Source organism: Crinia signifera, chromosome 2 (genome assembly GCF_055691185.1).
Source record: "Crinia signifera chromosome 2, ASM5569118v1, whole genome shotgun sequence".
In the NCBI taxonomy this organism is placed as follows: domain Eukaryota; kingdom Metazoa; phylum Chordata; class Amphibia; order Anura; family Myobatrachidae; genus Crinia; species Crinia signifera.
In genome coordinates this window covers 174,394,495-174,418,666 of record NC_139218.1, presented here as the reverse complement: position 1 = coordinate 174,418,666, position 24,172 = coordinate 174,394,495, and the positions used below count along the sequence as shown (strand labels likewise).

At 41.8% G+C, this 24,172-nt stretch overlaps 1 protein-coding gene across 1 annotated transcript in view; it reads right to left on the bottom strand.

Moving 5' to 3' along the window:
* ACACA (acetyl-CoA carboxylase alpha) overlaps nt 1-24,172 on the bottom strand; it is a 551,747-nt gene that overhangs the window by 24,994 nt on the left and 502,581 nt on the right. Inside the window, exons 41-42 of the mRNA XM_083173207.1 lie at nt 20,302-20,456; nt 9,524-9,694 (exon numbers count right to left, since the gene is read on the bottom strand). Coding sequence (XP_083029333.1) covers nt 9,524-9,694; nt 20,302-20,456 — 326 coding nt within the window. The remainder of the gene's footprint in view (nt 1-9,523; nt 9,695-20,301; nt 20,457-24,172) is intronic.

The following is a 24,172-nucleotide window of genomic DNA, read 5'->3' as shown; positions in this document are numbered from 1 at the left end:
GTTGAGGGATGGATGTGTGGAAGGAGGAAGGATTATGTGGTCTGTAGAGATAAAAACTGTTTAGTGTCAGATTTTGACCTAATTTCTTACAATGCTATAATAAACACATCCAAAAATATCTGCTTATCAGCTGTGTTAAGCAATATTCATGAATCACCATTAAAGATAAATCTATTGTGCCTCCTACCAATCAATTAGCTCAAACATAACCTGTAACATGGTATTTAGGAGTTGATTGGCTGGTACTTTCTCTCTTTACACTGTATTAAGCTGGAGGGTGGGGGTGGGATATAGATTGTGTATACCTCCCAACATGACCCATTCCAGAAGGGACAAAATGCTCTCTACCTGGGATGATATGATTTCAACACAGGTGATTGCAATCATAAATCAAGAGGGAATTCCATGTAGAGAAAATGTTGTCCCCGATGGAATGGGTCAGGAAAGGAGTTTTGAATTGTATAGATTACATTTAAACTACTAATGTTGTAAACTAGATTTGGGTACCGTTTATAGCTCCACCTATTTGAGAGAAAACTATTTTAAAAAGTTGTCTTGTTGTGGAAAAACAGAAAAATAAATACTATAATTATCTGGTCACATGCAGTACTAGTTACATATTGGACTCAAGCATAGAGTGTGTGTCTAGACCAGGGCTGGGCAACACCGGCCCTCCAGATGTTGATGAACTACACATCCCAGCATGCCTTGCATCAGTTTCAGCATGGCCACATAGCAAAACTAATGCAAAGCATCCTGGGATGTGTAGTTCATTAACATCTGGAGGGCCGGTGTTGCCCAGCCCTGGTCTAGACCTAGACTCATTAGATAAAAATTTACACAGGATCCAAACACCCAAGATGAGGAGGAGGAAAATGTGGGTTCCAAGGGTCACTTATAGCTCTCTCCTGGTCAGGAAGCTCTGCTAAACCTTATACTCCTTTGTCTCTGACAAGGGGGTCTATGCAGTTTGTTTTAATGTTACCGACCTCTGATGGGTATATAATAGAGTATTATATCCCTAGCTAGATTAGGGGGGGGGGGGGGCAGTGGGTGTGCACACTAACCTCACTAACATTCATCTTGTACGTGCTGCACACTTACCTGCTTGAATTCTGGCTGCATGCTGTACAAGAGGAAAGTTAGTGAGGTTAGTGTGCTCTGGCACACCCACTGCACACACCCCCCCCCCCCCCTAATCTGGCTAGGGATATAATACTCTATTATATACCCATCAGAGGTCGGTAACATTAAAACAAACTGCATAGACCCCCTTGTGTAGGCCTCCTTGAGATGCCAAAACAGCTTGACAAGGCATGGACTTCACAAGAAATGTGAATATGTGCTGTGGTACCTGGCACCAAGACATTAGCAGCAGATGGTTTACTGTATGTCCTGTGAATTGCAATATGGGACCTTTGTGCCTCCGACTTGAATTTCCAGCACATCTCAGAGATGCTATATCGGACTGAAATCTTTGGAATTTTTTGGCCATGTCAAACCTTGAACGCTTCCTCAAACTATTCCTGAAATTTTTTTGCAGTGTGGCCAGGCATATTATCCTGCTGTCAAATGCTACTGACATCATGGAATACAGTTGTGATCACTGTACATGGTCTGTAAAAATGTTCTAGTACATATCACAAGGTTTCCCAGAAGCATCAGACCACCTCTGCCAGCTTGCCTTCTTCCCGTAGTGCATCCTGGTGCCATTGCATGTAAACAATGCACATTCAATATTAATCTTATGGCTCATCTCTGTGTATGTTTATATATTAATTCATTTGTGTGTCCTAACTCTTTCTTTTTTTGTCATTTGTACCCTATTCCAGGGGTTCCAAATCTTTTTCTAATCACGGCACTCTAGAGTATCAGAATTTTTCCAAGGCACCCCTAGGGCCCAAACAATATATATCAAATGAAGTAGATTGTGTTTATATGTGCTTCTTAGGTTCAGTTAAGTGGTAAAGGGCAGGATTTGGTTGTGATTGTACACACATTTTATGATTGGCAGCCACCAGCACTGGTTTTGTCCAGAAATAATTGATCATAAATCATTTGAATTGGTCCTGGACGACCAACCCGAGGCACCCCTGCAAGTGTCCCGCGTTACCCCAGGGAGCCTAGGCGCACAGTTTGGGAACCACTGCCCTATTCTGTACTATCATGAATTCGGCACTTTGGAGAAAACATAGCTTTTGCCTAAGTGTCCCCATTAAAGTCTGCTCTACAAGAATATGGCCGCTGCACCTGACAGGAAGTGCGCCACATGACTGGTGATGTGTTACTGCAAGTGTGTCACGTGAGGACACATCCACGATGCCAGAAGTGTGGCAGACTGGCAGAGCATGCTCAGTAACACAGCACGGACACCGGAAGCATGGCTGAGATGCCGCAGCTGGGCAACAGAAACAATAAAAAGTCTTTTGGGGGCAATTTCATATGTATTTATTGAATATAAACCCAACATTTTATTGCCCATATATTTTACACTTCCTCACAGTATGGTTACTCACTTTATAAACAAACCACTTGGTGACATACAGTAGTAGAGTCTTCAACCACTCAAGGTATAAATATCAGCCCTGTTCATTACTCCTTGAAGAAGTTTGAAGGTTAAAATGTGTAAAGCTTTACCCACATGATAATGGCTCTTACTTAAATATAACTAAAGAGCTGCCTACCTGGGGCAACCTCATAATGCTTCATGTCAGGACTAGCATCTCCTCCTAATGCTGGCTCCCTTATACCTCTAACAACAGAAATATACACTTGCAGACACTCAATTAGTTTAGTGATATAACTCAGGTGCTTGAAAGGGAGGTGTAATCTTGACAAAGAAAAAAAGGAGGCACCTGAGTGGTATCACTAAACTAACTAAGCGCCTGTGAGTATATACTTAATGAAATCCATGCTTGAGTACAGATCATTAAATCAAACTCACTGACATACAGATTAAGTCACCTGTGCTTAAGCATGGATATCCTTGAAACCTGAATTGTAACAAAATAGTTTGGGAATCTCTGCTTTATAATATTTAGAAATAATTTAATATGTATAAAGTGATTCTGACAACCAAGGTCTGAGTTATATGGCCTTTTCCTTAATATTAGGTGTCTGACTGAATAGACAGATTGTCAGTGCATTGACAAGTTGGATATACTAAATGTAGTGGACTATCTTCTCTACTAATGTTTGCTAGTTGGAGTCTTAACTATGCAATTGTACTCTTGGCTGGGGTGTAAGACCAGTGCTGACACTAAGGCCCTTATTCTGATTGAGTCGGACGGCTGCGTGTTCAGTCGGACAGCCGATGTATTGTGTTTGCGCATGTGTAGAGGCGTTTCTGCGCATATGTGCTAACGCTGCGCACGTCCAAATACGGCGTGAATTCCGTACAGAAACCGAACGGTCAGAACAATCCGAACAGGGGGTGGAGAGGGGCATGAAGCCAAATGGAATGAGACAAAATTCACATACATGGATTGAGCCAAAATTCAAATAATGCCACATGGATTGTGTCAAAATTCACATAATGCCACATGGATTGAGCCAAAATTTACATAATAACACGGATTGAGCCAAAATTCACATAATGCCACATGGATTGTGTCAAAATTCACATAATGCCACATGGATTGTGTCAAAATTCATATAATGCCACACGGATTGAGCCCAAATTCACATAATGCCACATGGATTGAGCCAAAATTCACATAATGCCACACGGATTGAGACAAAATTCACATAATGCCACACGGATTGAGACAAAATTCACATAATGCCACATGGATTGAGCCAAAATTCACATAATGCCACATGGATTGTGTCAAAATTCATATAATGCCACACGGATTGAGCCCAAATTCACATAATGCCACATGGAATGAGCCAAAATTCACATAATGCCACATGGATTGAGACAAAATTCACATAATGCCACACGGATTGAGACAAAATTCACATAATGCCACACGGATTGAGACAAAATTCACATAATGCCACATGGATTGAGACAAAATTCACATAATGCCACATGGATTGAGACAAAATTCACATAATGCCACATGGATTGAGCCAAAATTCACATAATGCCACATGGATTGAGCCAAAATTTAAATAATGCCACATGGATTGTGTCAAAATTTACATAATGCCACATGGATTGAGCCAAAATTTACATAATAACACAGATTGAGCCAAAATTCACATAATGCCAAATGGATTGAGCCAAAATTCACATAATGCCACACGGATTGAGCCCAAATTCACATAATGGCACATGGATTGAGCCAAAATTCACATAATGCCACACGGATTGAGACAAAATTAACATAATGCCACACGGATTGAGCCAAAATTCACATAATGCCACATGGATTGAGCCAGAATTCACATAATGCCACACAGATTAAACCAAAATTCACAATATGTGTAACTTAACATGAAATGGACATTATGGTGTAAATGCGCCTTTGGTGGACATTGTCCACCAAAGGCGCATTTACACCATAATGTCCATTACACGTTAAGTTACACGCCATTATGTCCATTATGTATTATGCAAAACACCATAATGCCTATTAACAATTATGCTACATAAGTGCTGCTTATCTACATGCTCATTGCCAAGGGTTCCATGCTCATTGCCAGAGGTTCCAAGCTCATTGCCACGTGGGACTACATGCTCATTGCCAAGGGGGAATACATGCTCGTGGTAAATGGGGGACAGCCGCCGCCAGGCAGAAGTGATAGCCACTGACAGTGGCAGAGCCTGGCTGTATTCAGAGCACTGCAGGTCCCGGCTATTTGAAATAATACCCCTTTCACACCAGCCTAGTCCCTGCATTTTCTGGTGTGAGGGGGAGAGAAAACCACCCCTCCCCCCCTTTAACCAGTTATCTCATTTAACCAGCTATATCTTCGGAACCAACTGACCCATATGACAAGTATCATATTGAAGAACTTTTGAGTGGGCTTTGAATGATTTTGGTCCAGTGAAACTGGAACATTTGGTTCCAGAGTAATCTGCCCTCAAAGAACATGAACAGCCATGAAATTACATTTAAAAAATAAAAATATCGGTTTACATGCAATATCTCTGGAACCGATTGACCGATATGGACCAGCCCGGCATATTGAAGGCCCAGCTATTTGGAATTGAATGAGATCAACCACAAGCTTCTGTGATGCCAGGGCGGCAACTGGCAGCCGTCGGAACCAGGTGGGGGTCGGAATTGACGGGTCCCATATTATCCTATGGGGAAAAAAACTTTACAGTTTTGCCAGGCGATATCTCCGGTTCCCGGGGGCTAGAGACACGGGGCTGGGCTCGTTAGAAAGCTCTGGGCCTCAGCTACAAAATGAAATGACAGGGGGGGCACGTGCCCGGGTGCCCCCCCCCCCTAAATCCGCCACTGCTGTCAGCAGGCTTAGCATGAACGTCTCACTGACAGCTGTAGGTGTGTGCTGCTGCTGAGGGGGAAGGACAATAACAACCCCTCAACTACGCTTACAGTGTCCGAATGCTGTAAGACGCCGAGCGAATGGACCGCGAGTGGATGTTTAATGTGAACAACTCCCCCATCTATGGGAACAGACATCTATGGGATCAGACAGCTCCGAGTGCTCCAGACCACTCTGACATTTCTCCATGCAAAAGAAGGGATATGGTAATGCTACCCCACTATCAACGCCAACCCGAAGCGTGGCGAGCGCAGCGAGCCCGCGAGGGGTGGTGGTACGCGTCCTCCGACCTTTTCATACTCCCACTATCCACGTCGGCGTGGAGTTGGTTTTATATAGTGTGGATAGTGGGGGTATGAAAAGGTCAGAGGACACGCACCGCCACCCCTCGCGCTCTCACTGCGCTCGCCACGCGAGGCGTTGATAGTGGGGAGGCATTAACAATGGGGGGCATTTGAACATAGTCATTACCCAACAGGGTGGGTATACAATGTAAAATCGGGTCTGGGGGGGGGCATTTAACATAGGAATCAGGCATCTGGGTGCCTGTACAATTAAAAATCGGGTATAATCGCGTCTCATCGCATCGAAAGCGATTTTGTGGTTGTACAATGCCCTGCGATGGAAATCGGGGGCGCTGTGATAATACAGTAATAAGTACCACATAACTATCTGTTTTCAAGCGCAGTTGTATACTTCTTTGTGGATCCTTAAGTTGTTCAAAATACAGACATCATGTTGGCAGATCATTCCCCTCAGCAAATATATTTCTGTGCCTAAAGATACATCTGCAGTACTTCATGCACAAATCGGAAAAAAAACTTGTTTACACATTTGGCAAAAATAAAACATTTTAAAATGATGGAGACTGATAAAAGACATTATTGTATGTCACCTCAGAATAATGATTTCCCTAGCATTGTTCATTTCCTCAGCAATACTGTTGTTAAATTGCTGTTTCATCTTACAGGTACTGAGAGAGAACCACTAAGGTCTGGCTGTAATGATATTCAGCTACAATATGAGTACAGAATTATATCTACAAATAGGATGTTATTATAAAGCTTTTTTTTTTCATTAGCTATTATTCGAAACTTAAAAATACACATTATCACTGACCAGTCCTGAAAACAGGCATGTAAAACAGATAAATACTGCATAATGCATTACAAAACCTAGCACATCTTCTCTTATCAGGCTAGTGACAGACCATGCACTAATACATAAATATCATGAATTAAAATATGTTATGTAAAAGCAGTTAGAATGAGCAGATTACAAAAGGGGAAGAAAAAAAAATATCTGGATAAAAATTGCATTTGCTGTAAAAACCCTGCACAAATCAAGGAATCCCAAAGCTTTTACTTTGGGTGAATATTTAATACCATTATTAATCATTTTTAATCCGTTTGCTTTTAATTAAGAAACAGCATGATGCTTTCCTATCAACATATGCCAGGGAGCAGATTAATTGTAGCTTAAGATAACTTGCCTTGATTGGTGTAATGTATTAGCTAACAAGGCACAAGCTCCTAAACACATGCAAGCAGTGCTCGTACAGGCTCTTGCCCTCCCCGAGCAGCCACGTTATCCCCATCTCTTCAGCCACATCTTCTATCTGAAATATTTGGAAATGCCCATGAGCTAATCTGACTGGCTAATGTGAAATGCTGAGTGGGACTGAAAGCCAGACAGAACAAATCCATGCAGCAGCATCACCGTCAACGTCACATCTCTGTAAATTGATCAAACTTACAATTGACCAAAATATAACCACAACTTGGGCCTATACCCACTTTCTTGAAAAATAGTAAAGAATGGAAGATACATTAAAAAACAAGCCAAGCCCAATAAATAATTAAAATCCCTTTCATTTACATGTAAAGCCATTCAAAATAATCATCTATTATTCCACGTTGCATCAAAAGGATGATTCCATCTTTGGAGGGTTTGTTAAGGGATTAAAAATCCTTTTATAATAACATCAACAGGTAATGGCCATATATTTGATTTTTATATTATTTATTACTATAAATGTATTTTCTAAAAAAACAAATGAATACATAGGGCTGTATTCAATGACAAATATTCTCCGTGCATGGCGAGAGATTTTTTCTCTCGCCATGCACTCGCCCTGTTCCGGAGGGCTCGCTGCCACTCCTGCTCCCACTATTCAATGTGGTTAAGACTCACCGCCACTCGCGGCGAGTCTTAACCCCTGCAGGGAGCTGGCAGAGAGCCAGGGGACGGTGGCAGCCAGGGAGATTAAAGTCTCCCTGGCTGCCCCAGAACATATGTGGAGGGGAGGAAGGCTCCCCGGTACCCAGGCAGCACAAGCTGCCCCCCCCCCCCTATAGCCAGCGGGGGACCCAGTATTCACTGCACCCGATTGTGCATATGTAATGATCGGGTGCAGTGAATATATGAATATCTAATGAGCGGCTCGAGAGCTCCGGCCCCCTGCTGGCTGCTCTGTGTAATGAAAAAAAAAATTACAATTTTTTTTTTTTATTAAATATATATTCATGTGCTATAAGCACATGAATAAAAATAACATGCCCCCTCACAGAAGCAAAATCCTGATTTTTTTTACACCAAAATTTAAAAAATAATAATTTAGTTTAAAAGTTCACATTCCAGTTCTCCATGAAAAGATGGAGAATTGCTACACGGCGAAAATCACTTAAAAAGACGGCGAAAATATCACATTGAATAGGGTGGTTCACTTTTGGAGAGCAAAATGCTCCTTCCAACGCGAAAATAGCACAAACTCGCCATAAAACAAGGCAAATTTTTCTCATTGAATACTGGCCATAGAAAATAAAAAATTAAAAGGAAGGAACAGATGGAGGAGGGAAAAGGACGACAAATGTGAAGGTGCACCAGTGAATGAAATGTAGGGTGAGATTTAATAGGATGAGAGATTCAGAAAGTGAGAGATTTGGTAAGAAATCTCCAGGTTTTTTTAAAGCGGCAATCATTTGATTGAAAACCAGTTTGATTTTGAAGTGTAAATGATTGCAGCTTTAAAAAAAACTGGAGATTTCTCACCAAATCTCTCACTTTCGGAAACTCTCATCCTATTAAATCTCAGCCGTAGTGTCCATTAATTTATATTATGTGTATAAGCAGACATGAAAAGGCACCAGATGTACTTAGCTCTCTAGTCCCCCTCCCTTACTTCTGGGTAAGTAGATTTTTATTGTAATTTATTTTATTTAAATATCATCCCAATAGTACTTAGCAGTATACTATTTTGTTGTGATACTGTATTTAAGCTGAAAAAAAAAGAGAACGTTATAATTAATGAGATTTTCAAGGAAAGGAAAAGGATTCAGACCTGTTAGCATGGCTGCAATATTTGCAGATGGACAAAACCATGCTGCACGGCAGGTGGGCAGATGTAACATGTGCAGGAGAGCGTTAGATTTGGTTGGGGTGTGTTCAAAAAAATCTAAATTACAGTGTAAAAATAAAGCAGCCAGTATTTACCCTGTACAGAAACAAAATAACTCACCCAAATCTAACTTGCTGTGAACATGTTACATCTGCCCCTCCTGCAGTGCAGCATAGTTTTGTGCATCTGCCTTGCTAACAGGTCTGAATCAGGCCGTATATCATTAATGCTATTACCGACCAGCTAGTTGTTAGTGACCCCGCTGTCATCTGTACATGCAGTAGTATCCTGTCACCAAAGACAGCTATACCCCTCTATGAACGTTAATGTTTATTAAATCGTTTCATGTGTATGCACTACACGTTTGCAAGGGAAAGCAGCCAGTTCATGGGAAATTGTTAACGACATTTCATTGTTTGTGGTGTTGTCTAATGTTTACCCAGCTTTAGTGTGGGCTGGGATATTGCTCGTGTTGTGCGTATGGCAAATTCCTCCCAACATTCCAGGTTTGGAATTGGTACACATAGATAAGTCAGGCCAGGTGCTTCCAAAACAGCAGTTGTTACAGCTATGGATGTTGAAGCTGCCCCGATTATATTGGTGTTGTTGTTGGGCATGGCAATGTAAACAACATTGAAGATATACATAATGTAACTTTACCTTGACCGTGCCTTCCACTTCCACAAACCATCGTCTCAACATGGCCTGTATTTGCCCATCAGTTAACTCAGGATTTGCTGCATGGATCTTCTTTTTTGCTACATCTTCCAAAAGTAACCTCCGTAGCCTCCAGTAAAAAAATGTCCTAGATGTCTTCCACTCCAAAATATCCTGCATTTAATAAACCAATAAACAATGTTAAAAGAAGCAATCACTCTTGGGAACCAAAAGTAAAGCAGTTTTTTTTCCACAAAATATTTTTATTGAAGTCAAAAGAAGCAATTTATTGCAATGCAAATGCCCTAAAGATGTAATTAGATTACAAGAAAAAAAGTTTTGTTTAGAGATCCGGAGCTATTCATGCAGCGTGAAACCGTATAACCAAAACAGTGCTACAATCACTGTCAGAAATAACATATATAGACAAAAGGTAGGTATATAGTAACTTGCGCAAGTTTTCCAAACACTTTTCAAGATGGTGGATGTTGTATATTCAAACAGTCCTCTTGGCGGCGAATCAATTACCTCCCAACAGTCCCGAAAACCTTGGGAATATCGGCAACTGAGCAGCCGGGAATAAACGCTGTGTGCACGCGCACAGAGTCTTTTCCCGCAGCCAGGGGGCTGGGGGCATGGCTAGAGGCTTACAGAGCCTTTGGGTCATGCTCCCATAGCGTCAAAACGGTGGCGTGGCCTCACGGGAGAGCCACGAGTATAGGCCATGCCCCTTTAATTAGGCCACGCCCCAGCATTTTTCAGAGCGCATCCCTCTGTCCCGCCTCCGTCTCCCAGAAAGTTGGGAGGTATGCAATCATGTATGTGGAAAAAATTTAAATAACCACAAATTCGCATGAAACCCACAGTTCAGCTCCTTATAGTGGGGAGAAGGCGGGGTAAGTGTGAATACTGTAGAAAGGGACACACATCTCCTTCTATATATATTGGTATGAAGTGAAGAGGTGCTTACATATATCTTACATGTAACATAGCCCATAAAGGTATCTTTGAATCTGGTCTCTCATCTCGTGCACGGGGAAATAAATTGACAGATGATGCTCACACTATGGCTTACTATGAGCTTGAAGTACATGTAAAGGTGCATACACACTGTACAATTTTTTTTTACCAATATTTTTGACCAATTTCGTTCATTTTGGCCCTTCTAAATGATATTGGTCAAAATATCTTTCAGTGTCTATGCGACGAACGACGAATGATGATGCGAATACCCGCCAGTTGTTCATCAAGGTTGTTCGTCAACTGTGCATGCAGCTCAATTTGGATATCTTTAAAAAAAAGCCTATAAACTGTAGCTAGATTGCTCGTCTTTCATCTTTCATCAACATATTTAGTCCAGGACACTGTTAAAAGGAAATTGGTCATCAATGTCTTTCAACGAAATTGGTCAAGAAAATTGTACAGCGTGTATTCACAAGATATATGTTAACGTGCATACACACTGTACAATTTTTTTGACCAATTTCGTTGAAAGAGATTTCCCTTGAACCCAGTGTCCTGGATGAAAGATGTTGATGAAAGATATTGACGACAAACGAAAGATCTAGCTACAGTTTATAGGCTCTATTTAAAATATATCCAAATTGAGCTGCATGCACAGTTGACGAACAACCTTGATGAACAACTGGCGGGTATGCGCATCATCATTCGTCATTCCTCTTAAGATGCATACACACTGTACAAATTTTTTGACCAATTTCGTTGAAAGACATTTCCCTTGAACCCAGTGTCCTGGACGAAAGACGTTGACTAAAGATATTGACGACAGATGAAAGACGAAAGATCTAGCTACAGTTTATAGGCTATTTTTGAAAGATATCCAAATTGAGCTGCATGCACAGTTGACGAACAATCTTGATGAACAACTGGCGGGTATGCGCATCATCATTCGTTGTTCGTCGCAGTCATACTGAATTTTTTCAGAATGGCTGAGATAAATGAAATTGGTCCAAAAAATTGGTCCAAAAATTTTACAGTGTGTATGCACCTATAAGATATTTTGACCAATTTCATTCAGAATGGCCGAGCTGAATGACATTGGTACAAAAAGGTGGTCATAAAAATTGTACAGTGTGTATGCACCTTAAGAGTATGATAAACACAGATAATCAATGGGACGATACTCTGCACAGTTTGGTGTGGGTGGCATCACTGGAGAAGTTGAAATTAGTTTAGTTTAAATATGGTATCTCAACCAAAAAATCCCCTCTCCTACCCATTTTAGGTAACCCTATATTTTCCCCAGGCTTTAACTACCAGATGGACAAATAAAGGAATCGATACTCACGGTACACTTAGATCTTTCTCGGACATATGCAATACAGAAGGTATACCCCCAGAATTTATTGGTTCTACCTGAAATTCCGCCACTTTGTCCAATCACGAGGAGGGGTAAAAACCTTTAACAGGGAATGCACTAACTTGAGAAAATGTGTGCACAGACTTCAACCCCTACGCATGTCATTTCACCGGTTTTAGATGGTATATTTCCTGTTACCCCTTCTATTTGCGCAGCTTGGGATAATGACCTTATGCATAGGGGGATACAAATTAACTAGAAGAAACAATGTGCTGTTATAACATAGTGTTCCACCAGCTTGGAAGTCTGTGAAACACAGTATAAGCTGTTAACAAGGTAGAGATACCCCACATTGGTACATAAATGCTATCTGTCTGTATCGCCGTTGTGTTGGAGGTGTGGAAGGGAAAGTGGTACCCTTATACATATCCTAATACATGGTGGGATTGCCCCCCATTCTTGTACAAAATTATAAAAATGTCATCCAAGATAGTAGGGTATGTTGTACCAAGCGGTCCTGACTTTTGGCTAATTTCACACTCTAATATCTTTGTGGCTAGATATAAACACTCGCTACAGAAACACTTAACCTGGTGCCCGTGGTTTGAATTTAAGACCACACGAGATTACACCACACTATCCACATCAAACCGTGTAACGATAGCTCCCCCAAGAAATATACGAAATTGAGCACATGCTCCGACATACACATTAACTTACCTGTACCCCAATCCTTGTCCACCCACCTCCTTATAGTTATTTGTCTTTTTTGTTTTTGGTCTTTTATTTTTTATGGCTTTGTAATGTATATTTATTATTTATATGTTTTCCATTCAACTAGTGAGAGGCAAATAGACATATTGTTTAATACTTTGCTTTTGAGATGCAAGAAATATTAGTGCATTTTCTGCTATATGTAAAACTGAAAATAAAGAATCTACAAAAAAAATGTCTCAACTTTTAGTAATTCACTATAAGGCCATCAGGGCCAGACAATTTGTTCAATTCAGTTATATCAATTGCATCAATTGCCAAAGCAAGCTCTTCCTCTGTAACATTATCATCTAAATCAGTGATGTCAACCTCATGGCCCTCTAGCAGTTGTGGAACTACACATCCCAGCATGTTCTGCCACATATTTCATATAATGGATTGGTAAAATGGTGTAAGGGCATGCTGGGACATGTAGTTCCACAACAGCTGGAGGGCCATGAGTTTGACACCACTCATCTAAACAATCCCTCTGAGCACTTTGTCAAAAAAGGACCTGTCACTGTCAAGATTGGGTGAGTCAGCTGTATATAAAGATTGGAAGTATGATTCCTAAAGATCTAATGTGTCAGATTTGGAAGCTAGTTTTGTTCTCATAGCAGGATCACAAAGTTTTGTTATATAATGTCATTTTTTTTAACGTTTTATTAAGTTTTGTTAAATCAAAAATTCTTTAACACCTCCCCCCCAAAAATACTGGATTGCCCCAGTGAGCAAAATTGTCACCAAAATATTAATTTTAATTGACCTTCAAGTATTTCTGAAGGAACACATTCTGTGAAAAAAAGAAGTTCCAAAACAGGACGTAAGCATCATATTCACTACAACTGGGGCATGGTCAGAAATGATAATTTGGTTAATAAAGGTACACGTGATACGAAAAAAATACAGTTTCAGACATGAGAAAATAATCAAGTCTATTTAGAGGGGTGTATTCAATGCCGCAGCGAGCGGCCGGCGAGGGGGTTAAACAGCGAGGATTGCAGGAAACCAGCGATCCTCGCTATTTAACCACCGCGCCGGCCGCTCGCTCTATTCAACCTTCTGGGGAAATCCTCGCCGTCACAGGACGGCGAGAATTCCCCAAAACAGCGAGACCCGCAGCTACTGCAGAAAACTTGCAGTTTTTAGACGCGAGTCTCGCTGCTTCTGGAGCCGGAGCCGCATCCGCCAATTCTCCCTCGCTCAAAAAACGTAGCGAGGGGGAATTGGCGTATGCGGAGGGTTTGTTGAATGCTGTCAGGGTGAGTGGTGACAGCGAGCAGGAAGCTCTCCTCGCTGTCACCACTCGCAAACAGCATTGAATACCTGCCAAGAGTCATTCACTCGAGAATGCAAGGTAAAGTCACAGCTCAAATCACCTGACGTCTCCATACTCCAATTAAGGCATTATACGAACACAGAAGGGATATTCCCTCCGGGGGAGATGCAAAAGGTTGAGACAGTGGATTAGAGTGGTCAAAGGTGCTGTGGACATAAGTGGAAATTATTTAAATTAGGTGCTTCATAAGCAAATTGTGTTTCCAATCTGTTTATGAAACACGATACACCTAATTTAATAGTACACCGATTTTTATTTTAAAATTAGGACAGTTTGGTGCATATAAATTGAAGGGTGGGAATTATTTGGGATGTGGTCAGCAGATCAACAAAAAATAAAATAAGGTGGACAGTCAATAGTAACATACCTATGGTCGACATGGTCAGAAGTTTGACACATACATGCACATACAAATACGGGAAAAGTTGACATTATTTTAAAAATATTTTATTGCCAAAAAAAGTTTTCTTTATACTTTACAATCCAGGTGCACATAGATTTAGATTATAATAGTGTGCCCAAAAAGCATAACGACGTGAGCCATTCGAGGGGCCACGCTACATTTATACAATGTCAATAGACACAAAAAATGCTTACCTATTGCTTGCATCCAACTTTCAACCTAAGGCATGTTAACCTTTTTCATGTCTTGACCAATAGTGATCGACCCTACCAGAATCGTTCACCTTGGATTGTGACAGGGACCAAAAGCAACCTTCCCTCACGTTCCACTAGCTTGTTCATTATGGTGAAAGATAATTGGGTACTTATGTATTATCTGGGCTCCCATGTTAAATGCACCCCATTTTTTCACACCCCTACTATCCAACTACGCATGGAGTTGATTTTATATAGTGTGGCGAGCGCAGCGAGCCACCGTGCCCGAAGCGTGGCGAGCGCAGCGAGCCCCGCGAGGGGATGCGGTCTCATAAGAAAAACGGGAGCCCAGATATTACATAAGTACCGATAATTGTTTACTAAACTATATAGCTTACACCATATTTTTTCTTACAATATGAGGTAGACACACAGTCCTGTATACATTTCGTGTAGCATCATAATATCTGAATGAAAATGCCACAGGATGAATGAAGATGACACAGGATTTTATGTCTTTAACGGTTTAGTTAAGGCCCGCTATTTTCCATGAAGAAAAAAGAGGGAAAAAAGACAAACACAAAAATCCACAACACATAAAAGCTATTACCAAAGTTCACCTACCATAATCAGGGTGAACAATACCAACATATAACATTTGAAATACATACTTCAAATAAATACAACAAGAACAGCGCATAAAACTTGTAGGTTGAGAGAATTTAAAATGAATTAAAATGTTGGAAATAGGGATAAATTATTTGAGTTTTTGTGCAGCATTGGAAAAATCATCAAGATTTTAAAGTTGTGTACATTGTTTCCTATAGGCCACCAAAATATTCTTCTTGTCTCTATAATTCAAAAACATGGCAATAACTGGCCTAGGTTTTGCCTTACGGGAATCCTAGTCAGGACCTAGGCGGTGCATCCTTTTCAATATAACTGTTCCAGGAGTAGTGGGAACATTACAGGTGGAAATGTTGTCTGTACCAAGGAGATCAAATAAATCTCCTTAACACTTTTAGGGATTTTTTTTTTTTGTAATATATCTTTTTAGAATTTTTAAAATACATAAAATAGAACACATGGCAACGCAGTCAGCACACAAGAAAATATGGAACAAATGCACTAGAAATTAATCATGAAGCATTGTGCATAGCAAATTGACAAAATCCACACAATCTTGCTTTGCACAAGTGGAATAAGAAAAAGCAAACAAAAAGCAGGCAAAAACCAACAGAAACTAAGACATACAGATGGAGCCGGCTCCATCTTTGGCTGGTGCTCGCCAGATGCCTTTCACTGGCGAGCGCCGCCGATAGAGACTGGGAGCATATCGTGCGCCCCTGGCGGTAGCCGGCTGTTGGCGGTAGAAATGCCATCCACTGCAAAGATGGAGCCGGCTCCATCTGTACAGAAGAAAGGAAGTGTCAAGAGGTAAAGGGGAAAGAGGAGTATAGAAAAGAAGTGTGTGTGGTGCCTCAGCGGATATGCAAAAACATAATTTAAGTATCAGTTGGATACAACTGGGAAGACTTAAATTCCAACCACGGATACCACGAAGATGTGAACTCCTGATGCCGCTCTCAGGCCACCCTCAGATCTTCCATAGACATATCAATGCAGGGGAACCAGTCTTGTACAGTGGGAGGGGAATTATATCACCAGCGGACAAGGATTACTGCTTTATCAGCACAATTGAGGAACTTCAATAAAGATCTTTATAGGCATGTAGTGGGTCAGGGTACAGATTAAGGAGCCAAAATGAGGGAGAAGAAGGGACCTCGTTACCAACTATGGATTTAGAGCTAGACACATCTTGATCCCAAGAAGGAGCGCAGTAGTCGGCAATCCCACCATATATGTAGAGGGGAGCCTATCTCTTCATTACACCGCCAACAAGTATCAGGCACATATAGTAAGTGGACATCTAGTAAGTGTACATCCATACCATCATGAAAGGACCTTGAACTGAGTCTCAATCACACAGTAGCTTGAAGAACTAGCAAATGTAGCCTGAAATGTATTGGTCCAGGTCTCATCTGCTAAATTAATGTGAAGGTCACTTCCCCAAGCAGGAGCATATTTAGGTAGGGAAGTTATGTTCAATTAGATATGTTCAATTAGGAGATCATTACCTCTTCAGCAGGGCTGGATTAAGGTATGTGAGGGCCCTGGACAACAACAATATGGGGGGGGGGGGGCATCTTCTTAACCCTCCCCCCTATTCTCACCCCCCCTCCCTCGCACTTACCGGAGCAGTTATTCTCGCTGCCCATCAGAGTCGGAGCTGCTGCACAGGCATGGCCATCTCATGGCGCCTGGAACACAGGGTTATCAGGTAGGGAGAGCAGGGTAGGTTCCCCGGAGACAGTGTGACAAGAGAGCAGGTTGCTGACTGTCCAGGTGCCGCCCCTAGTCACCCCTTGTGGATTCACCACGCTCTTGAGAGAAAGTGGGCTGGATGCAAAGGGTTAAGGCACATATTCTCAAAGGGAGTCAAAGGTATTTTGGCTGCCATACATAAAATTGCCCTCAATTGTGCAAAATGCTTTATTTCAAGTAATGCCAAATCTCAGATGAGGGCAAATCCCATTTAACTTGTAAAGCAGGAAAGGTCAACACGCTGCTGGCCAACACACTGTACCTTATATTTATTCCATATATCAAAGGCAGATCTAGCAACTTCTGGAGGGAAATCAAGGGTGCCAAAAAAAGGGGTGAGAGGGGAGAGTTGGGAGGAGACACAGGAAAGTTTCTGTATTTTCTGTCTATTCCAACAGGCCAAAGTGGGACCAATAGTAGGGTAGGAAGTGACACGAACCCTAGATCTCCACAGGTAGTGCTCGATAGGCGTGGGCAAAGATACATTTTCCAATTAACCCATTTTGTAATGTCAGTTGTTTGTAACCACTCCCTACCCAATATAATAAACTGAAAAATGCGGCAATTGAATTCCACCCATATGTTTCACTTTCAGGTAAACTTGTTATTTCACTTTCATGTTTCCCAAGTCATCTAATTTGAATCCCACAGTGACTTCATACTTGACTTGTACCTCTGCAAAAGTTTGAAGCACAAAGATGGTGTCTTCATTGTCGCTAATATGCTATTCCACTTCAACAAGATATTTTGTATTATCCTCGAGGTGGGTCAAAATTGCGTTAATGGATGCGTTAATTGCATCCTTTTTATTAACCATCTGTATGGCTTCTATTTGGGAGTGTACCCTAGAGGATTGAGGAGCAACGTGGGATGGAGGGCTCTCCAGGGGTGTGACTGAAGACAAAGTAGAGCCTGAGGTATTAGGTAATAATTCATCTGATGTGGGATTTGTTTTATGGGACTGCCTGTGTTTATTTCTCATGTTGGGTGTTTGAGTTTTAACCAAAAATCTGTCTATAATTTGCATACGACTAGTCAGATAAAGGCAGTAGGCCCCCTTTATATTTTAACCATTATATGGTTATAGATAGACAGTTAAAACAGTAAAATATAACTGAATATCAAAAAGACTCGAACCAAAAATATACAAAAGAAAATCGCCACTAAGTGTCATACATGTACAAAATGATCACAGCAATCTATCAATTAGATCTAGATTTAAAGTGTAAATAGTGCCACTAGATTGCTTATCTTGCGAAGAAAGCTCACTATAGCAAAAGGTTATACAGTCTGTCTGCCAGATCTATAGCACCCTGGAGTAATTGTATGTGGCAATATATAGTTAACACAGTGTCAAAGATATTTAATTCTAGTTATTTTACAACTATATTTTATACATCATTTTTTTTTCTTTATTTAACTATAATCAAGTCTAGATGTTCTGAATAAAACAACAGGCTGGGTTGAATAATCTTCAATTCTTTCTAGAATATCTGTATACAGTTCAAAACTGGTCATGGGATTAATCAGTCCATGGAAAAAGTTATAGACACTTTTAAATGTTTCTCGCCAAAAGCAGAATGACTAAATATGGTATATTTAGTCAGAATGATATAAGTGTATACAATATGACTTATCAAGGAGGGCATAATAGAGTAGTAGTGGGCAGTGGTGTAGCTAGGTTCCACAGTGCCCAGAGCAAGGGCATAATTCACACCCCCCCCTCGATTTGTAGTAGGCAGGGCTCTTGCACGGCGAAAAAGGAGGCGCGGCCTAACATTGTACCATTATACTAACATTATACCACACAACATAATGCCCATTGCACATTTTAGCGAACTTTGTAATACCCATTACACATAATGCCACATGCCGTAATGCCAAGTACATATAAGGCCACACATGATGCCCATTACATACTATATAACAAACCGTAATGCCCATTACACATCTGACACATAATTGCCACTTACATACTCATTGCTAGGAACTTAATGCTCAATGCCAGCGGCTTCATGCTCGATGCCAAGGGGCTTCAAGCTCGATGCCAAGGGGGGCTGAAATAGCTTGTTGCCAAGGGGGGCTGAAATAGCTCGTTGACCAGGGGGACTAATATTGCTCGTTGCCAAGGGGGAAAAATATTACTTGTTGCAAAGGGGGACAAATATTGCTCGTTGCCAAGGGGGACCAACTACCCAGAGACTTAATAGTGGCGGACATAATACCAGCTGAGCTCAGCCGGGCAGAGCAGGGAGCGGGCAGGGGGGGAGGGAGCGTGCTGGGGTGGGGGGGGGCATGATTGTTCAATCGGGATACATATGATATCATGGCAGTCAAAAGATTGACCCCGACATCCCACTATGGCAGATACCGAAAGGGGCTCCACAGGCCAGCCAGTCAAAGAAAATGGATGACCATCGATAGTAAAAATCAATGGTAATCCACTACATATTTTGTGGTGGAAATAGTTGGTGGCATGCTTCAGAGTGCTGTTAATGGCCACTGCCCAGTATACCTGGCCATGCCTTTGACACAGCAGACTTGTTACCCAGAGGATCAAGTCTCCTATGCAGCTTTTCCGGTTCCAGGCTGGTTTCAGATCCCCCAGTCTGACACCAGCCTGTTCCAAGCTGGCTCAGCCTGACCAGTTCCAAAAAGGGACCAAGTTTATCACTTCACCCAGCTTAGCCTATCTGATCCCAGCTGATTCAGAATCATTGAATGATTGTATCTTCATTAGTGCAAGCTAATTATCACCATAGGTTCCAGTACAAATGTTTCCATAGCGCTCAGTCTTCCTCATCAAATATTCCTGCTCACAGACGCATCTCTTTGTACACTGGAACCCAAGTAGGGGGTCATGACCTGTCCATCGACTGTACCGATCATCATATCTCCTTGCGTGGGTTCCTGGAGAAGACCGGTTCTATCTTGGGCATCCAACAATTCAGTAATAAACAGCAGTGTATAGCGCAATACCACTGACATATTCCACATAGACGTCTTCTGCACCAGTCCATGTGCTCAAGCTACCAAAGAACCCTAGTCTGCATCCACCACTACTGTCACATCAGGGAACAGGAAAAACCCACAGACAAAGAATATGTTACTGGATGGTTCCAGCAACTGAGGAAGAGTAAAATCTATCCAAGCCCTGATTAGCACTCCGTTCCATTGAAAATAAAACACTTGGTGGCATGCTTGTGCGAAATGATCACAGCAACCTTTCCATTATATTTCAAAATGTATATACAGTACTACTAAATGGCTTTTTGGCAGAAAAAAAGCACACTATGGCAAACAGTTATGCAGTCTGTCAGACCTACAGTACCCTGAAATTGTTCTTGGTTATAATCCCATATGCAGAATATTCAGCTTGATACTTACAGTTATAACTCCCTTTTCTTGCATTCTTCCAGGTGTATCATGCAGGTCAGCAAATTGAACAGCCACTTGGTGATAAATAGGGATCAAAAATTCTTCTCTTTCTTTAAGCTTGTTCTCCAACTCCTTACAGTCAGCAGGACTAAGCTCTGGAGTACCTGAAATAATTAAAGATATAACTAAATGAAAGCAGCAGGAAAATAGGCATCTGAACAGCTTTGATAACTCGTATAAGCAGGTGGATGAGGGCCAGGGAGAAGCACCTGGGGATATGCCTGTTGGGCCTATTCCCAACACAAAAAAAACAAGGCCATGCTATACAGGAATATGTTAAAGTGTATTTTTGTAAAACAAAAGTATTCTAGTCAATATTTGGTGTGACCACCCTTTGCCTTCAAAACAACATCAATTCTTCTAGGTACAAGGGCACAAAGTCAGGGAGTATAGTAAGGTGTATGATTAACCAATCAAACCAAATGATCATCATATTCATGTGTAGGTTGGAACATGCAATACCTTAAACAGAAACAGCTGTGTTTGAGGCCTAAAACTGGGTGAGGAACAGCCAAATAAATACTGTACGAAGTACAACTTTATAATGCATAAATCCACATTCACACATACTTAGCCATTGCCCTCAGAGTCCTCTTCTCAATTAATAATCCATGTCACCTCTAAAAAAAAATACTCCCCTATTTCCTATGTACGTTGGTCCTTTCTATTCCATGAAGGCATCCATAAAAAATACATAAAATAAAATGAATTACCCAAACCAGCAGATGTGCGGGATTCATGTATACACAAGTAAATCCTCGTTGCCAAATGCCAGCCCCGACATGACTTGTGTCCCTAGACCAACCAGCAGCCATTCAGGGAGCTCTATATATGTGCCACCCTACTGATTTACTCAGTACAGAAGGGCTGGCAGTCATCGATTCTCATAAGCTGCTAATAGAAAATCATAATATTAATTGATGTCAAGCTTGTGGTTGAGTAGCAATGATTGCAAAGTGTATCTGAAGCCCTTTCTTTTTTCTGCGTAGTACTATAACTCTCAGCAAAGTAGCAACCCTCATTACAAACAGCTACAAAGCTCCTCACTACCACCTACAAGGCTCTCTCCTCCTCCACCGCTCCTTACATCTCTTCACTGATCTCTATTCACACTCCCGTCCTCTTCGCTCCGCCACCGACCGCCCTCTCACCTAATTACCTCCTCTCCCACTCCCGTGTCCATGACTTCTCTCGCGCTGCCCCCCTGCACTGGAACAACCTCCCACCACCCATCAGGCTTTCTGATTCCCTTACCTCCTTCAAGCGCTCCCTCAAAACCCACTTCTTCCGACTAGCCTATCCCTCCTCCTCCTAACCTCTTTCGCTCCTCCTATCCTGCCTACATACCCCTCCATCCGTTCCTACTTATCCTATTGTTTTTCGTTTGTCCACCCACCTCCTTTTAGTCTGTTAACTCTTACGAGTAGGGCCCTCCTTCCTCACGTACTCACACTACCTCTTTACCTCACCTGCCCTATTCTTCACTTCCTCTACTTCATCTTCCGTCTCCTCGACAATTTCGACACCTACTTCAGAACTGATGCTGATTCTAGTTCTACCAGCTATACCCCTATTTATGCTCTATTTTATCAACACACCCTGTATGTTACCTTGTAATTAGTTTTTTTGTTTACTATGTACAGAGCTGCGGACACTTTTTGGCGCCTTATAAATAAACAAACTACTACTACTACTACTACTACTAGGGTGTGCAGACTTGAACCCTTCTCTCTATTTATTCCATATTATGTGTATACATTTTAAGTTTGGAATTACTTCAGTGATGATTGGCACTCCTCCCCCACCTCCCTCTAACTGTTTTCAAGCAGAGACCATGAATCAGAATGCACAGTGATCAGGTGTAATACAAAGTCTGCCTTATAATGTATTTTATATACTGTTTTGGGGTGAGCATTAAGGTGTGTGGACCCTTGAGTTATTGCTGAAACGCCATTTCAGAGCATCACCCCCTAACACTTTTATTACTTATATCACACTTTATATCACTGTTCCTTGTATGTTTTTATCAGTGTTTTTTTTGTACATCTTTTTTTATTCTTGTAACACTGATACCCCTTTCACACCAACCTTAATTTCCGGATTGGGCCCAGAAACAACCCACAACTAGCGGGTTGTTTACAGGTGTGAAAGGTTCCCGGGCCAAATTCCGGGGTAAATTTACCAGGATTTCAACCCTGCTAGCTAGCAGTGTTGCTCCTGCGACCAGCCCGGGTTACTGGCTGGTGTGAAAAGGGCCAACCTGGCTTCCCGGCTTCTACTCACCAGGGTTGGTCTGTGGAGTCTGGGAGACGGCGGCAGTCAGGGTGCCGGACCTGGGGGATCCCGTCCATGTGGGGGTGGTACAGATGTCGGTTCGGGAGGTCAGGCCTGTGGGGGGCGGGTTTTGGTCAGGGAGGTCTGGCCTGTTGCTGCTGGTGGAGTGTGTGGCGCCGGGCCTGGGGGAGATCACTGAGCTGCTGCCAGCAGTAACGTCTCCTGTGGTCTCCCATCACTGGGGGAAGCCCCAGGGTGACTAATGGGTATAGTTCCACCCCGAGCCAATCCCCGGCCTGCCCCGCCAGCATCATCCCACTCACCCGTCTCCCGCTGCCTCACACCAGATAATGCAGAGACTAGGCTTGTGTGAAAGGGGTCAACCAGGGAATGTCCCTGCATGATCCAGGGACCATATTCCCGGGTAAGTCCCTGCATTTTCTGGTGTGAAAGGGGTATGAGTAGCTGCTTTCACACACCTGAAACTCCATAACACTTCACTGCTATCTTTCATTTGTGTGATTGCTAGTGGTTTGGTTTTTTGGCTGGGCTAGTTGGGGGGGGGGGGGGGCCTTCACCCCAGATGTGAACCATAGACAATGGTCGACAGTTCTATATCTTTGGCCAAATTTATGTTAACAATCTCTTATACAGTATGCTGTTTAATTCTAATCTATACTTTGATTCTGAGCTGTAATGATTGCAAGTGCACCTGCATGCCTTTATTTTTTTCTTCGTATTTATTCCCTGCCACTAGGGGTAGCTAGTTATTTTGCTATATGAGCTGCATGACTGGTCATTACCATAGCTGCTGTTCTTCGGACTCCTCTGTACTTCTCCCTGGTCAGGTAATTATCAACATGGAGTTCACACGAGACCTGGCTATTTAAAGCTTGGTACACACACAAAGATTTATCTTTCTGGTCGGAATGTTTCTGGAAAAAATGATAATCAATCAATTGCTCCCAAACAGTGGAAAATGGATACAAATGATTGTTTGGTTTAATTTGATAAATTAAATGACTAACTAATTTTATCTGAAGGACCAATATTTGTTTTCCAGCGTATGGGAGCAAATGGTTGAGGTCTCATTGCCATATTTCTGTTCCCACCAGATAGTTGGACAGATAAATCGGTAGGTTTGTACCCAGCATTTAGTCTTTCTGGGCTCAACATTCACTAATGTGTCATTAACATATCTGCCATTCACCAATGTTACGTGACTCATTTCTTGTTACTGGACTTTTGTTACGGGTACTCTTGCGCTCTGTGCTGGCAAAGCAAAGGAACTTCTGCAATTCATCGGGTTACCATATTTCTGTTTGTTTTTAAACTCTGGTTGCTTATGACATTTTTATTGCAAGGCTCCTGTATAAACTGCATTTCTAGTATTCCTGCAATAACCTGCATTCCAAATATACCGTATCATACCTGCATTTCCTGACAGCCCTCAAAAAATATTCAGAATTTACCACTACATTCTGTGACTTGATGTTCAGCTGCATTCATTTGGTGCATCAATTTGCAATTTTAGCAAGACAGCAGG